The 16,799-nt window shown below is 31.3% G+C and overlaps 4 protein-coding genes across 4 annotated transcripts; 1 reads left to right on the top strand and 3 right to left on the bottom strand.

Moving 5' to 3' along the window:
• Positions 1 to 769: 769 nt before the first annotated feature.
• Positions 770 to 1,560, bottom strand: LOC100817744 (18.1 kDa class I heat shock protein). The gene has a single exon (XM_003528418.5). The coding sequence runs from the start codon at positions 1,512 to 1,514 to the stop codon at positions 1,098 to 1,100; it is 417 nt and encodes a 138-aa protein (XP_003528466.1). The 5' UTR covers positions 1,515 to 1,560; the 3' UTR covers positions 770 to 1,097.
• Positions 1,561 to 3,950: 2,390 nt separating this feature from the next.
• HSP17.5-M (17.5 kDa class I heat shock protein) lies at positions 3,951 to 4,846 on the bottom strand. The gene has a single exon (NM_001375846.1). The coding sequence runs from the start codon at positions 4,683 to 4,685 to the stop codon at positions 4,224 to 4,226; it is 462 nt and encodes a 153-aa protein (NP_001362775.1). The 5' UTR covers positions 4,686 to 4,846; the 3' UTR covers positions 3,951 to 4,223.
• A 1,078-nt stretch (positions 4,847 to 5,924) lies between these two features.
• LOC100790461 (uncharacterized) lies at positions 5,925 to 9,419 on the bottom strand. Its single transcript, XM_003529294.5, has 5 exons — positions 9,141 to 9,419; positions 8,463 to 8,603; positions 7,809 to 7,893; positions 7,578 to 7,658; positions 5,925 to 6,538 (listed from the first exon to the last, which is right to left on the bottom strand). Exons 2-5 carry the CDS (start codon positions 8,592 to 8,594, stop codon positions 6,186 to 6,188), a joined length of 651 nt encoding a protein of 216 aa, XP_003529342.1. The 5' UTR covers positions 8,595 to 8,603; positions 9,141 to 9,419; the 3' UTR covers positions 5,925 to 6,185.
• A 2,785-nt stretch (positions 9,420 to 12,204) lies between these two features.
• Positions 12,205 to 13,084, top strand: LOC100526893 (putative class I heat shock protein). Its single transcript, NM_001248680.3, has one exon. The coding sequence runs from the start codon at positions 12,279 to 12,281 to the stop codon at positions 12,738 to 12,740; it is 462 nt and encodes a 153-aa protein (NP_001235609.1). The 5' UTR covers positions 12,205 to 12,278; the 3' UTR covers positions 12,741 to 13,084.
• The last annotated feature ends 3,715 nt before the right edge of the window (positions 13,085 to 16,799 follow it).

Genomic DNA, 16,799 nt, shown 5'->3' with positions numbered 1-16,799 from the left:
TAAAAAAAACTATCTCAGTGAAAAAAATCTTAAAACCATACTCATTTAAAATAATTGTTTTAAATTTTATATAGAGAGAGGGATTAACCCAATTATCCTTAAAAATAATAATTAACACAACAATAATTCTTTAAAAAATGATACAATTTATAATCTAATAATATAAAAAAATTAAAAAGTAAAAAGAGATACTTTAATAATAAACGAGTATATATTTGGAAAATATAAAAGGTACTTTTTTTCTAACCATAAATTTTAGTTATGAAATTGAGAAAAAAAAGGCTACCAAAATTTAAAATTCTGTAAAGTAATAATGTCTAAAAAGCAATCATAAATAGTCGTGGGATTGAATAATTTCCAAGTAGATATAACATGAGAAATACTTGACAAGAAAAGTTATTAAGATCTACTCCATATATTTATGATAACTTCATTATTAATAAGGTAGATGTACAAAATTGAAGACAATTAAGTGCGTTTGGAGGGTGAGATGTCACTTCCATTGCTCTCTATGACGTCACGTGTGTAGATGAGTTACATATTTGCAAACAACAAAAACCATACTTGTAATTTCTTAAACTTTTTCAGTAATTCCATGCATCAATCCTGATTTGATTTGTAATTTCTGCATCTTCAATTTTATTCACTTCTTGATCGCGTTTTACTAAAATAAAACTCTTTAATTTACTTCTCTTTTCTTTCTTCTCTCTTCTTCCTCTTTAGTTTCCTTCTCTTCTTCATCATGTTTACAGTGTTGACAAGGTAAACATGCACTAAACTTTCCCCACGTAGCTAGCATGAAAAGCTGAGAACTAAAAAACATTCTTACAAAGCAAACAGCAACATTTATTTCACAAAAAACAAACAAAAAGCATCGTTCATCTAGAACTACTTACATTACATTAAATTTACTAGACAAACACATTAGTAATTCCTTATCAACTCTCACTTTACAAGAGAACTAAGGGTTATAAGATTAACTTAACAGTAAAAGAAAAAGGAAGTAAGGGAAAGATTACTGCTTCAATTTTTTCCCCAACAATTAATTAACATTTCTTGATTAAAAAAAATAAGAGAAGCGTGATTCTTTCTTCTCATCAATACGAATTCTCAATGGCCTTAGCAGTGGCCTCATTCATCTTAGGAATAGTGATAGTAAGAACACCGTTTTCGTAGGAGGCCTTGACGAGATCAAGTTTTGCGTTGGGCGGAAGCGTGAAGCACTTCTTGAACATGCAGCTGCTACGCTCCACACCACTCTCATCTTTCTTCTCCACGTTCCTCTCCCCGCTCACCTGAAGAGTTCTCTCGCTGTCCACCTCGATCTTCATCTCCTCCTTCTTCAGCCCCGGCACCTCGGCCTTCAGCACGTGCGAGTCCGTTGTCTCGTGCCAGTCGAACTGGCTGATGCTGCTACTGCTCATCAACGTTGCTGCGCTTTGGGGTAGGGTTGACATGGACTGGGTCGTGAAGGGAGAGTCCTCCAAGGGGTTGGCGTTTGGGATGATCGACATTGTTGTTCAGAATGATTGATATTTTCAGAGTGTTGTTGTGTTGTTGTATTAAAAGGATGTTTCGGAAGGTGGAGAGGATTCTTAGCAGACAAACTCTCTTTTCCTTGGATTTATATGTGAACATCGGTTTACCTCAGAGATCTTTATGGAAATTCTGCCAAATTCTTACAAATGGTGGAAAGTTTTGGAAGGCACCATTTAATTAGAATTTTAAAATAAGAATTATATAGGCATTATTAGAAAATATGCTTTCAATGTCATTCAATTAATGTCAGTTTTAACAAAACCTATTTTAAAAAATGATATTTTTGTAAATAATTAAAATATTATAATTAACATGGAGAGTAATATAACCGATGATAATGTTAGCATAAATTTAACATCAATTTTTTTTAGAAACTTACGTTGTGACTTTGATATTTCTATTCCCAAACTACTACTGTGACTCCTCAAGCTCACTCGAAAACCCTATTTCACTCTAGCACATCACTGTCTCGAACCCTTTACACGTTGTGATAGCCTTTGCCATTGCACTGCCTCTTGTTTGCCATCACATTGCCGCCACCCATCCGCCATTGCCTTCTTCCACAACGGTGCTTCTCACGTGAGCCTCCTATGCCACATTGTGTTTTGGTTCATTTTTCTTCTTTTCCTTACATTTTCGTTTTTTTTTTTTCCTTTTTCCACGTTTTGATTGGTTCAAACCTTAACTCCCATTGGTTTTTATTGTTCCCTAGTTGTACTCATTTGTAGTACCTGTTTGGGAGTGACATTGCTTGTTGGTCCTTACATTATATTAGAAAAAAAAGATTATGTAGTTTTATTATTTTATATTATTATTCAATTATAAATCATCATTTATAATTTGTTAATTTTTATAAAATTATCTTAAAATTACATTATTATTAATGTACGATTAAATAATAGTGTAAAATTATTTTACACTATTAATGTATTACCGTTAAATCCTTATAGTTTTATTAAAAAAATAAGGGTAAAACCCCTTAAACTCTTATATATATATATATATATATATATATATATATATATATATATATATATATATATATATATATCTTTGTAAAAAAACTAATTAATTTATAATCCAATAGTTCTTTCTCGCTCATTTTTAGGCATTGAACATTTTTTTGTTGTTGAACCTTCTATTTTTATTTTCTTTCCTTAACTAGATACATAAAAATTGAATTGTTTCTTAACCTATTTCAATCAACCCAGTGCACCATATACCTTGCGTATAGGGGTGAAAATGAGTCGAGCAGCTCGTCAAGGGTCTTTGACTCGGCCTATGTAAGGCTCGGTTCGGCTTGTTTACTATAAAGGTCAAGCTCAAACTTTTTAAAAAACCTTTCTAGATAAAAAGATCAAGCCCAAACTATAAAAAATGCTTGTTAAGCTTGACAAGCCGACCTGTTTAACTAGCAATAATAATAATAATAATAATAATAATAATAATAATTTTATCAAATCTTATTTTATCCAGATTTTATTCCATCTAGATTTTATTTTATCCAGACTTTATTCCATTTAGATTTTATTTCGTCCAGATTTTATTTCATCCAATCTTATTTTATTTTGTCCAAATTTTATTTTTTCGTTTATGGGCTTGGACTTAAAATAGATTTGTAAGCTTTGGGGCTGAGGACCTAATCCATACATTTTTTAATATTATGCTCTTTTTATTTTCTTTTATTATACTTTGTGCTTTAACGACTTGAATTCAATATGATTTTGTTTATCAATTATTTTTGGATTTGTACATTACTTACATGAAATTTATAAGTTTCTTTTTTTAGTTAGTATTTCACTAGGTTTTAAAATAATTAATTAATCAAATACGTCTTTAAGCAAGCTTTTAAATAGGCTCCTAGGCCAAACCAGACTTTTATGTAAGCCCAGCCGAGCCTTTAAAAAAGTCTATGACAGGGAATGAACCAAGCTCAAGCCTTACGTATTCAATTCAAGTCGAGCTCAAGCCTAATAAAGCTTGACTTGACTTGGCTCATTTCCACCCCTACTTGCGTATAAGTGAATGTAAGTCTTAAAATTTACATAATTAATCAAACAGATGAGTATCCAAAGCCTCAAAATTTTCAAGGTTATTGCAGGGTCTTTACAACCTAAATAATGCAAGCTAGCTATTCCAACTTCTAAGTGATTTTATGCTGTTGATGACCACAGTCTATATATCCTCGGTTGTACATTTGTTTATTAAAAATCAAGACAAAAAAGTTGGTTCTAGTCTTATTTTCAATTTACTCTTGCCCTTGGAAGAGATATCAAACCTCTATAGTCTTTAGTTATGCATGGGAACACACTAAATCGTCTATTTATTTTCATTATTAAGATGGAATATTATACACTTACTGGGAGGTGGAGTTTATGAACATAGAGAGAAAGTCTCTCGGCTATAACAAATGCACACTATAGGCCAATTACAATTCACATTACACGATCTATTTTTTTGTCTACATCACATATCAGACACTTGTGATATAGCAAAATTATAGTATTTTCTGAAGGCTGGACTTTATTCACATGAATTACACAAGCACACAATTACCACTTAAGCAGTTACATTTCACAATGTAAAATCTTTCAATTCTCAAAATTCACCACAGGAACACATGACAGAGAATACTTATTAGTTATTACACAAAGCAAAGCTCACGATTTTCAGCAACAACAAGTTTAACCAGAGATTTCAATGGCCTTAACATCAGGCTTCTTAACCTCTTCTTTGGGAACGGTAACTGTGAGAACACCATTTTCCATAGAAGCCTTCACTTGCTCCACTTTAGCATTCTCCGGCAACCTGAACCTCCTCATGAAGTTGCCGCTGCTACGCTCCACGCGATGCCACGTGTCGTTCTTGTCTTCCTTCTCAAGGTTCCTCTCTCCGCTTATCTGAAGAACCCTATCATCTTCAATCTGCACCTTCACTTCCTCCTTCTTCAGCCCTGGAATATCAGCCTCGAACACGTGTGCTTCTGGGGTTTCTTTCCAATCCACACGAGTGTTCACAAATGCAGAATTTTCAGCAGAAAGAGAAGTGGGAAAATGAAAATCCTTGAAGGGATCCCACACGTCGAGGGAGAAAGGATCGAACACGTTGCTCCTTCTGCCACCGAAAATACTTGGAATCAGAGACATCTTTTGATATATTTATTCGCGAGATTTGAAACTTGGGAGATCAAAATGAGATCGTATACAGGTAACTTTGTAACTCTTTTCTTCGTTTCGTTTTTCTGACTAATCGTGATGTATTTAAAGTAAGTGAAAGGATAATCGTGTACGTTCCAGAAAAATCGTGTTTGCAATTTGGTTGGTTTTACCAGTTTCAAATGATTCTATAAAAACTTCTGGACTTCTCCACTCCGTGTACGAAGGTTCTAGTGCATTTATTTTTCTTGTTCTAGTTCTGGTTGATATATAAAATCTATTTATTTTTTCTATTATTTTATCATCATATATAAAATCTTTGTACCTATAAATTCTGAAATATTGTTGTGTTCTGAAAAATATTTTTCAGAATATTAAAAAAAATGTGTTATTCAAAATATTTTTCTAGAATATTGTTTTTCTTTTCAGAAAGTAATTTTTGGGATGTTAAGAAAAATATCTAAAACAAATTCAAGCAGAATACTAAGACTATGGTGGAGGAACTGAAGTGGAAAAAACATATATTTTGTATTAGTCCTTCAATCTCAGCAATTTGACTTGGTCCACTACAACAACTTGAAGTTTGAAGATGAAAAAATCCTAACACTAAAGCAAGAGACTAAACAAGGGGAGAAGGGAGACCAGAGCATGAGATTGAAGGGAATGAAAAGAGAGGTGAGAATGTGATGAAAGAGAAAAAAATGTGTTGTTGCTATGAAAAAGAGAAGTTTGTTGTTGTGGGGGAAAAGGGAGTGCGCAAGAGAGAAGGTTTGAAGGGAAAAGGTTATTTAAGTATTTGTTTAGAAAAAAGGTAAGGGTGTACTTAGCAACAAGAGGAATGGATATAGCAATAGCCTCATAAACATTATTTTGGTCACAGTATAATACAACCAAACAAATACAAAAAAAAGGCTAAGGGATCCGATATAGTCCCAATTGTAGAATTCTACTATGCCTAGATCCAGATTCTGGGTGTCTTTTAGGACCATGAATTCATCATCAATTCATCTTTTAAATAAAGTTTAAATGATTAGTATTATAAGAATAAAATCATACACCCTTGAAAAACAAGGTTGATTACAATTTGAATTAGTTAAAATAGTTAACAAGTAAAATCATCAATCTTAAAGGATATTTTGACTATAAAATTAGAAGGGTGGAGCCATGATCTGCGATGCCAGAATGGTTTCAAAAACATTATATGGAGTAAAAAAACCAAACCACAAGAGAAACACAACAAAATTAATATCGCCCTTAAGTATACATAGGAGCACGAAAGGGTCTTACTCCTTACATCAGTGAACATTGTCCAACTGAAGCAAATGAACATTTGCAAAAAAAAAGACAAAAAAGAGAATGCAAACATTTAAATTTATCATTTTGCAACATAAAAGTTTAGCACTAGTCTTTCCGGACATATTTAAAGGCCTGGGAGAATGTAACCTCTAAATATTACACTATTAAATAGGCCAATGGCGAGTATAGGAAACACTATTCCTTATGTTTTCTTCTCTTTGCCTTTCCTTCATGAGAATGATTTGGGGACATGGACGAAATGCCAGTGCTGTGCTCATGTGAAGTCTCGGACAAGTTGGATTTAGATTTAGACGCGTGTCTTCTTTTTGAAATACTTGATGGCTCACTAGCTTCAGTTAGAGAGCTTCTCTGTCTGCTACCTTTTGATGAAGCTGCTCCACCACTTTGCATAGGAAAATATCGAGATGAAGTTGTCCCAGTGACTCCAGAAGAATTTCCATGTGCATGTTTTGCGTTAGTTGAATTGAGCTTTTCAAGTTCTTTAGGACCAGGGTAATGGACAGTGGAAACTCGCATCGAAATCTTTCCTGCAGTTAAGTAAAAGAAACCATTTCTCTTGGTGATATAAAATTAGAAACCGGTGAGCATTAAAATTTAGAAGTAATAATACAACATTCCCATGAACCAGAGTCTTCTAAAGGGAGAGAAAAAACAAAAATAGAAGTGAGATCCATGTGAATACAAAACACAGTCAGAAAAACATCAACAAAGAAAGAAAAATATACTGGTCAAGTTCACAAGTAAATCATTTGCAACTCTACTTACAATATAACTTCCAACATTACATGAATATTGGACTTATGTTCACATACTTCTGTTAAGAAAAACAACATTGACAGAATGAATTGAACAACAAAAAAATCAAACTTCAGATTAGAGGTTTCATGGTGCACGCAAGGATAGAAACCAGACTTGAAATTCATGAAAATTACAAGCAGATGTTGAGCAGAAGAAATGGGCTGGTTGGCCAATTTGGCAGAGATAAGGGCAAACTTCTAGAAGTTTTTCAGAAGCTACTTTGAGTAGCTTCTAAAAAACAATGAGAAATATGGCCTTTTTCAGATTCTGAGTGTTTTTAGAAGGTTAAACAAAGTAACAAATACTAATTTTTTTAAGTGATTTTTGAAAGAAAAAACTGAAGCAAATGAATTCGTTCACAACTTATTAACTCAGACTCTATTAGGCTAAAAAATAATACATTGAGGCACTAACTCTTGGATGTTGCATTAAGTACATCCAACACCATTGTAAAAAGCTTTGTACTCAGTCTACTCTTGGTGCAAACCTATTCGTATAAAAATATTCCTTAGACCTAAGTTTGCAAAACCAGCCATTGCCCCATCTTACATGTCCTAATGAATTGAGATTCTACCTCAAATAATAGTAACAATAAATAGAATAATTCTCATACAATTCTTAAATTGAACATGAAATGAACAAACAACGAAGATTGTTCAAGACTACTATGTTGGCATCATATTTACCTTACTGTAATTAATATTCTTTATATAAATATAATAGTAATAGAGAAGATTTAAACAAAAAATAATACCTATAGATGCATACCTATTTTTGGTTCTGTAGAGGGAACAAAAACTGTTTCGTCTGGCTCCTGAGCAGAATAGCTTACAAAATCATATACTTTACCTGCCAACATAACATAAAAATTAAGGCACTTGCAAAACAATCATATTCATATCACAGACAAAAAAGAAATCCCATTTTGAAGATCAAGATAAATATATTGTAGGAGAGATCATAGCACTGATGATGCCACCTCTGATTCACTTTATCTACCTGATGAATCCTCGAAGCTGGCTAGTTTACCATCATTATGAAGAGTGAGAAACAATTTCTGCCCATGTATGTCAGATAAAAAATCCTGGCCAACATCATATAGTAAGACAATAAAGACAATGATTAACATAATATCAAGCAGAGGCTCTTCCACCATCTAAATCCTATATGGAAGGAAACCCTGCAATACAGATACCAGCTCATTTAAATAGAATGAAACCTCAAAATAATTATATTATCCTATAATGGTAAGAGGGGAATAAACATAAGAAAATTGGAAGAGGCATTATGCAGGAAAGTAGTTATCCACACTCATTGATGATATCTAACACAAGAAAAACTAACATGAAATGTTTATGGCAATTTTTAACCCCCAAACAGAATGTAACACAAGAAAAAATATGCTTAGTAGTTGAGGCTAGATGAAAAAGAAGTTTAACTGTGTGATGCCGTGACTGAAGTCAACAACGAAAAGGGATGCCCAAACAAGAACTAATTTTCATTTTTAACTTTGCTTGATATCACACTTGATTTTTTTTCACTTCTGTGATGATGATGATGATAATGAAATCAATCCTTTGTATTTTTTTTTTCATGTAGTTGGGATTCAGTTCAAAAGAAATAACCAAACCATATGCATAAAGACAAACTTACATTGGAAGAAGGCAACTTAAGAAACAAAAGCTCAGTTGAGTCAGTCAAGTTAATGAGTGTTTCGTTGCTGTCTTCCACATACTCTGTGGAAGGTATGTAACCTTCTGTGCCCTCCAAATCCACCATTGGCATTTGCAGAGCCTAAAAACCCCAACCCCAAATGGAGAGACAGATAAAGAAAGAAACAATAGAAAATCAAATACTAGAAAATAGTAAACTATTCAATTCAAATGCAGATAAACATGGCCAACTACCATGGTAGTCAAACTCGAGATTCTACAATTCTATCCCGAAAGGGGTCACAGAATCGTAAACTGTGAAACCGTAACTCTGAAACGTAAGATTCTACAAGATTTATAAAATTAAAATATATGCTATTAAATTCTGATACATCCATTTAGCATGGTAAAAATATGATTAAAAAAAAACACTTACACCACATATCATATACTTAATTAAGCTTAAATTCATAAGCATAAGTGCATAACAAAGTCATTGACTAAACAAACCACATTCAGAATTCATAAATGACAAAAAAAGGAAACAAAACAACTTAAAATACTGCAGTAATGCTTAGTGCCTACTCTTAGTACCGAAAGTCCAAAACACAAGACATGAACACCTACCTAGGCGGAACCAAAAAAACAGAGTTGCATAAAACAGAGCAACTGAACACACCTGATGGTGCTTCGCGCAACTGAATGTGAATGAGAAGAAGAGTTTCACGGCGCAGTTGAGCGGTTCTGCCTTGTTTTGAGTCTTGGGCGTTTAGGTTTTTAAGCTTCCAAAGGCCCAAAAAGTAAAAATGAAAAACAAGTCAGAATCGCAAAACACGCACGATTCAGGGCTCCCACGTTTTTGTGCGGCGATTCCACGATGTGATTCTGCTGGGTCGAAACCTACACGGAGAGGGCTTAACAGACTGGTAGAATCGTGCGATTGTACCACGTGTGTGATGTTAGTTTCTAGATTAGTGAGTTTTTTTAAACTTTAAAAAATAGAAAAAAAATTTATTTATTTTAAGTATAAATAATTTAAACAAAATACATAAAAAAATTATCAAATTATTTATTTTATTTTAAAAAATTAAACACAACATACATAGCAGGAAGGTCAGTAGTCTGAAATTTTATGTGCAGATTAAATAATTTATTCTATACACGCATAAATGCTCAAAATTTTAAAAATAAAACAGAGTTCATGACGCTCATAATATTTTTTATCCCTAAATTTTTTGAACTTTTATTTTTAATCTCTAAATATATTTTTTGTGTGTTTTTGTCTCTATATAACAACATTTATGAATAACGTAATAATCATGTTGGCCCATTTGGCCTATGGCCCGCTAAGGGCCGAGTTGAATTAGAAAAAATTTAGTCTGAAGTAAAATTGATCTTGTTAAGGATTGAATGTTCAACAGAATATTGTGTTATGTATATATATATTTTAGAAAATTGTCTCATATAAACTAGTCTAACATGTCAAGTTGATCGTATTTTTAATTCATGGTAAAAAAATTGTTTAGGAATTAAGCATTTAGCAACCAAAGTATGCTGAACTATAAAAATAATATGCGACTCTATTTGACTTAATTGTAGCATAACCATAATATTAAACGTGAATTAAATAAAACTGTTTTTTTAGTTCAGATTAATAGTTTTTTAATATAACTTTTGAAATAATTTTTAATTTAATCGTTAATAATTAGATACGTCAAACTGGTTCAATATGTGAACTACTTAATTCACCTAAAAAAATAACTATTATTTTGTGTAGACTATTATGTCTAGGCTATTATATTGTGATCTGGAAATATTTTTCTCATAGAATTATGTGCTGCCTGGTTAGACTTATAATGGTTGTGTTTGCATGTATGATCATAAAATTATTGTGTGATAGAATTATTTGAGTTGTTGAACTTGTAATGGCTCTATTTTACTTTAAATAATTGATTTCTTTGAAATTGAAATTGCCAAAACAATGAGAAGTTATGAGCAAAATATAACCATTTAATGTATTTTATTTTGCTGGAATTTATTCTTCATTAAAATAAATTGATTTTTTGTTGATATTTTTTAAACAAAAATGATTTTTTAAAATCTAAGTAGGTCAATCCGTTTAACTAGCGACCATGGTCTAGGCCAACTTTTTTAGAATTCACTAAGAGGTGAGTTGGATTGAATAAGCTTATTTATAAAATAGATTAAGGTGTATTGAGCGACATTAGCCTATTTTGAGAGCTCTACTAACAATACATCTTTACACATGAAAAATACAATGGTAGTTAATGGATTAATATTTTTCTTGAGCAAGGCCAAATTGACATTAGATTAAAAATTTTCTAATTCATCTCAACCCTTAGTGAGTCACAGGCCAAATGGGCTAACTCATAGGCCAATCAATTTTAAAAATATAAAAATTAAAAATTGTTAACGATACAAAAGAACTAGAAATTTAAAATTAAATTCACTATGCATGTATTAATCTTAAAATGGACATTAATAATGTATGTAATATTAAATTATCATAATAATTTTAATGAAAAAAATAATAGTGACCCATGAATCAGTTTAACCCATTTCAATCTAGTTAAATTACTTTTGACCAACCAAATTTGATATTAGTCTAAATAAGTTCGAACTTAAATGTTTATAGTCCAACTCAACCATCACAAGTGGTGATTGAATCATTGGGACTATGGACAAGTGATGATTCAAAATCATTTTATAATTTTCCAATGTCTAGTGGTTGTTTAAGTAGTTGTGGTTGGGTGAAATTATTTTAATAAATTTTTTTAGAAACACTTACGTAGAAAAAAAAGAAGAAATAAAAAAGGTTTTTCCATGAATTAAAATTAATTTTTAAGAATCATAATAAGTTAATTTTTCCAAAATATATATATTTTTTACTTATAATATAAGTTAATTTTAACTTATAAAAAAAATTGTGAGCATTATTTAGCACGGGTGGATTATAATATTTTTTACTAATATTTTTTTTTCTTACAAACGCCTTTATATGTTGTGTTGCCTCAGTCTTAGGCATTATAGATTATAGAATATAGAATTATGAAATTGAGTTTTTTTCTGGACACTTTTTGATGTTGTTATTTAGATTCAGAGTTTTTATGGTGCTTCCAATAGTTTTGAGATTTTTTATACTGATAATTTTTTTAACTAATTAAATTACATGTTATCTTCTTTATCAATTGATTTTTTAAAATTAATCCTTAATTATTATTTTTTTAAAATTTTAAAATTATAATTTTTAAAATTAAAAAATATGATTGAAGATAATCTTAGAACTCTTGAACCCTAATTTTTTTAGTTATTTTCAATGCTTTAATTTTTTTTTTTTATAAAACATGTGCTTAAGAAACAAAAAAAATAAATTAAATCCTAAACCCCAAAAAAAATTTAAAATTTTTTTGGTTATTTTTCAGTTTTTATTCATTTTTGAAAATATTTTCTAAATTTTAAACAAACATAATTTCATTCTTATTTTTTTATTTTACTTAAAAATAAAAACAGAAAAACAATCATTGATATTTTCATTAAATGATATTAGAAGGTTGTAGAAGACTAGCTAGCAAGTACGTATTCCTATGGAGAAGTCCTGAAGTTTATTGAATCATCTGAAACTGCTAAAAAAGCAAACAACATTATTGTAAACAAGATTTTTCTGGATCATGCAAGATTATCCATTCACTTCCTTTAAATACCTCACGACTCTCCCTTAGAGCATCATCAAACAACAAAAAGACTTTCTCTTTACAAATTTTGTAACTTTCAAGACTCAGCTAATAAACATCAAAAGATGTCTCTGATTCCAAGTATTTTTGGTGGCCGAAGGAGCAACGTGTTCGATCCTTTCTCCCTTGACGTGTGGGACCCTTTCAAGGATTTTCATTTTCCCACTTCTCTTTCTGCTGAAAATTCTGCATCTGTGAACACTCGTGTGGATTGGAAAGAAACCCCAGAAGCACACGTGTTCAAGGCTGATATTCCAGGGCTGAAGAAGGAGGAAGTGAAGGTGGAAATTGAAGATGATAGGGTTCTTCAGATAAGCGGAGAGAGGAACCTTGAGAAGGAAGATAAGAACGACACGTGGCATCGCCTGGAGCGTAGCAGTGGCAAGTTCATGAGGAGGTTCAGGTTGCCGGAGAATGCTAAAGTGGAGCAAGTGAAGGCTTCTATGGAAAATGGGGTTCTTACTGTCACTGTTCCCAAGGAAGAGGTTAAGAAGCCTGATGTTAAGGCCATTGAAATCTCTGGTTAAACTTGTTGTCGCTGAAAATCCTGAGCTTTAAAATTTGCTTTGTTGTAGTGTATTAATTCTCTCGGTCTTGTGTTCCAATGATGATTTTGAGAAAGATCATGGAATTGCGAATTGTACCTGCTTAAGTGGTAACTGTGTGGTTGTGTAATTCGTGTGAATAAACACATGCTTTCAGAAAATTTGCTGCATGAGTCAGGTGTCTGATACATATGTGAATGTGATGTAGCCAAGAAATAGACCGTGTAATTATTGGCTAATTGCTTTTGTTATAGCTGAGACACACTATGTGAATTAACTGCAGCTGGCCAGTAATTGAATTTGATTATATTGTTTCATCTTCTTAATACTAGATGCTAGAAGTCAATAGACTAATGTGTTAAGGCAACAGGGTTGATATTTGGACTCATCAAAGTGCAGCAGTATATTGAAAATAAGTTTAAAGTTTATTAGATAAAATTATCTATAATATAGAAAAAGAATAAGAAAATGAGATAAATGTATATAAAAGAATATACAAGAAAAATAAGATAAATGCAATTTATTTATTTTTAATTTCTTTTTATGTAAATATGTCCGAAGAAATTTATTCAAATTCGATTTTAAATCCAACTCTTTCTCTTAATTTTTAACAAACAATAGTGTAACAAATTTAGCATTCATTGAAGGTGTTCATAACAAGATAGAGTAGAGCATAGTTATGGTCTGTAATAAAAAAAAGGCGCGATAGGGTGGTCGTTTGGGATGAGTTGCATTATATAATTGTAAAGACCCTTCAATAAGCAGTAAAAATAAATAAATACCCTTCAATAACTTGGATAATGACTTCTTAGAATGGCTTTCTTATTTTGCTGTTCTATATCATAACATAAAAAGCACAATATTTTATTACAAATTAAATTCTGATATTTAAATTATTTTAAGATTAAATCATTATTAACTTCACGAAGAGAAAGATTAAATTATTAACTTTAACTGTGATGAGTTCTTGGTTAGTTTTTTATGCCATGTAATGGGTGGAACATATTTATTTAGACGTATTCTTTGGTGATTGGAAAATAATTTTAGATGTATGCTTTGAGTATGAGTATGACAGTGATCCATATTATCTGGTTATGGATGTTAAAGTTAAATCATATTCTGACTTTGAGTATGACCGTGAACCATACTATCATATCAAATGCGAGCAATGAAGAAATTGGGCAACAAGCTAAAGATGGATCATATTACAAGCAATGAAGAAACAAGACTTGGGCATAATTAGGCAATCTGAGCTTGAAGTAACCACAAAGTTATTGTTTCAAAAACAAGTTTGAAGTTGCAAACCTCAAGTGTGAAGAACATCTAGCATAGGACTTATGTACTATTTGTTTAATATTATACCATTCAATGAATTATGTAACAAATATTTTGATTGCAATAAAATATCACATTATTCTTGTATATCCTTGTATCATTCAGTTTGGATCCTATTCTTTTATCCAATAATAATATTCTTATGTAAGCTTATTTCTAGAGCAAGTTAGTAAAGCTTATTTCTAGGGCTTATGTAATTTCTTGATCACCAAAATCACTAATGCTATGTAAGCTTATTTCTAGAGCAAGTTACCAAAGGAAAACCAATTGATTTTATTGGTGCAGCCACAAATCTCGAACCTCTGCATAATATTAGCTTGAAAGGAAATGATATGATAACAGTAGGGATACACCAAAGTACACTGAGTTGCATTTTACCAAGCCATCCCATTATAACAACTCCTTATATAGAACCGGCCATACCCCGCAGATCTCCAACCCTTAAAAACATTAAAGTGTAAAAGCACACAGTCCTCAGTTATACCCGTTAAGTTCCCTATAATTTCAAAAGTCAACTCATGCACTCATCTCACGCACTAAATCCAATTAACTTTCCACCTGGCTAATTGTTTTTTTTTTATTTGAATCAGATATCATATATGAATTATATACGTGCAGCGAAATTGTATACAATGACACTCTGAAACTAAACTTGTATGCGTGCAGGGGAATTCTATACAGTAGAAATATAATCAGCAAACAAAAAATTTAACAATAACTTATTTAAAAAGTATTCTAATATATATAGAAAGGGAAATCAACATTCACAAGAGTGACAATCTAAGCTGAAAAATATTTTGAAACTATTAAATTTAACATTAATGTTTAAGCATCAATTCCACTGCTATTTGACTGAAAGCTTCATCATGAAAACAAAATAAAGAGAAATTGAAACAAAACCAAAATGAGAAATTTGTGGCTTAGTAATGTCAAATCTACTACTTGAACCCAACTGTGTTCCTCCCAGGAACATTTGTTGTTTGAAGAACAGGACTTGGACACTTTTCAATATTTTCCTTCAAATGCACTTGTCCTTGATGAGTATACATAGAAAGACAAAGTTCTTCCATGTGCTCTCCATTTTCCTGAGTTTTACTCATTAACTACATTTGGTGAAAAAACACGGACAAAAAAATGAAAGTAAGATTTAATCTCAGCAGCAAACAATATCAAAAGTAAGTGTCTTTGCCTTTTTTACATAAAGTGATTCATCTAACATGTGTCATATTAATACCAATTGTCTCTGGATCTTGAAATCCATGTAGAAGTGGCATTTTCTGCACATACATCAATAAATATCAAATAGAATACATGAAAGACTAAACAAAATCATATAACTGTAATATCATCAAGATGAGTTCTCATTCTCATGTACCTGTGTAATTGGAATTGACATGGTCGTAGAAATTTTTTGCCTCATGGGACTATACTTGTGAGTGTCTTTGCCTTTTTTACATGTTTTCTTCACACAACTTTTTGGTCTACCTTTTACCCAAGACACACCTTCCTTCTTTTTTATACCCTTGACTCGGGAAACACCAATGGTTGTGTCATATGCACTGACTTCATTATTTTGACAATTTGCGTCACCAAGAGCTGAAGTTGACGTGGAAGATCTCTTATTTAAGATATTGTTAACTTCAATGTCAAGTTCCACCAGTTTTCTTGCAAGAAATGTTGTAGCCTCTTCACATTCAGCAGCCTTACTTGATATTTTCACTAGCACGACACAAATCCTTCAAGTGATTTGAGACAACTAACTTTGGATCTTCTTTGATAATTTGTCCCTTATTGTCTAAAACACATCCACTTTGAGCATGCTTAGTCCACCTCTTAAGAATATATTTTGAATGAATAACAATTATATTCAAATGTTTGAGTACTCGAAGAGCATGACAACAAAGGATACCCACAAATGGAAAAAGTTGACGCTACATTCAACACTTTGATCTTCAGAGTTGAAAATAACTTTATGTTGTCTCACATCCCCAAACAAACACACCTCATATTCATAGACTTGCAAGTTTTGAGTGCAACTATTTAAAACAAGATTGTAAGATTTTTCATATTCTCCAGGAACTAGAGAAAAAATTGCAGGAGTGTACACATCTCTTGCAATTTCCAGTAACATGATATTCATACTCGATGGCATTTTCTGGCTCATCTCATAGTTAGACTCTATCTCCTTGTATCGCATATCATCTAGTAACCTATCAAAGTTTCTGAAAAATTTCAACACATTATATGTCGGTTTCATGTAAAGCCTTAAACGATCATTGAAACTCTCACTTAATTGTGTTGTTGTAACTGTAATATCCTACCATTTTAATAGAATAATTGTTATTAGCTTTAGTTTAAAAATTATTAGTATAAAAATTTGTTTGAACTAAAATAACTATGATTATATATATATATATATATATATATATATATATATATATATATATGGATGGATGGAATGCTTGTATTATGATATAATAGAATTAAAAAATATATGATTATTTTGAATAATATTTAAAATTTATTAAATTAAATAATTATTTTATCAATAAGAAAAATTAGGTGGTTGATATAAGAATTGTTGAGGTTATTTAATAATTATAAAAAAAAAGTGTGACATCTTCATATTCTATTAAAAAAGATTTAAAAATTATTACTATAATATTGTATATCTAGTTTGGATAAGATATTTGTTATATTTAAATT

This window comes from Glycine max, chromosome 7 (genome assembly GCF_000004515.6).
Source record: "Glycine max cultivar Williams 82 chromosome 7, Glycine_max_v4.0, whole genome shotgun sequence".
In the NCBI taxonomy this organism is placed as follows: Eukaryota; Viridiplantae; Streptophyta; class Magnoliopsida; order Fabales; family Fabaceae; genus Glycine; species Glycine max.
The sequence above is the reverse complement of the archived record's forward strand: the minus strand, read 5'-3'. Positions and strand labels throughout refer to the sequence as shown.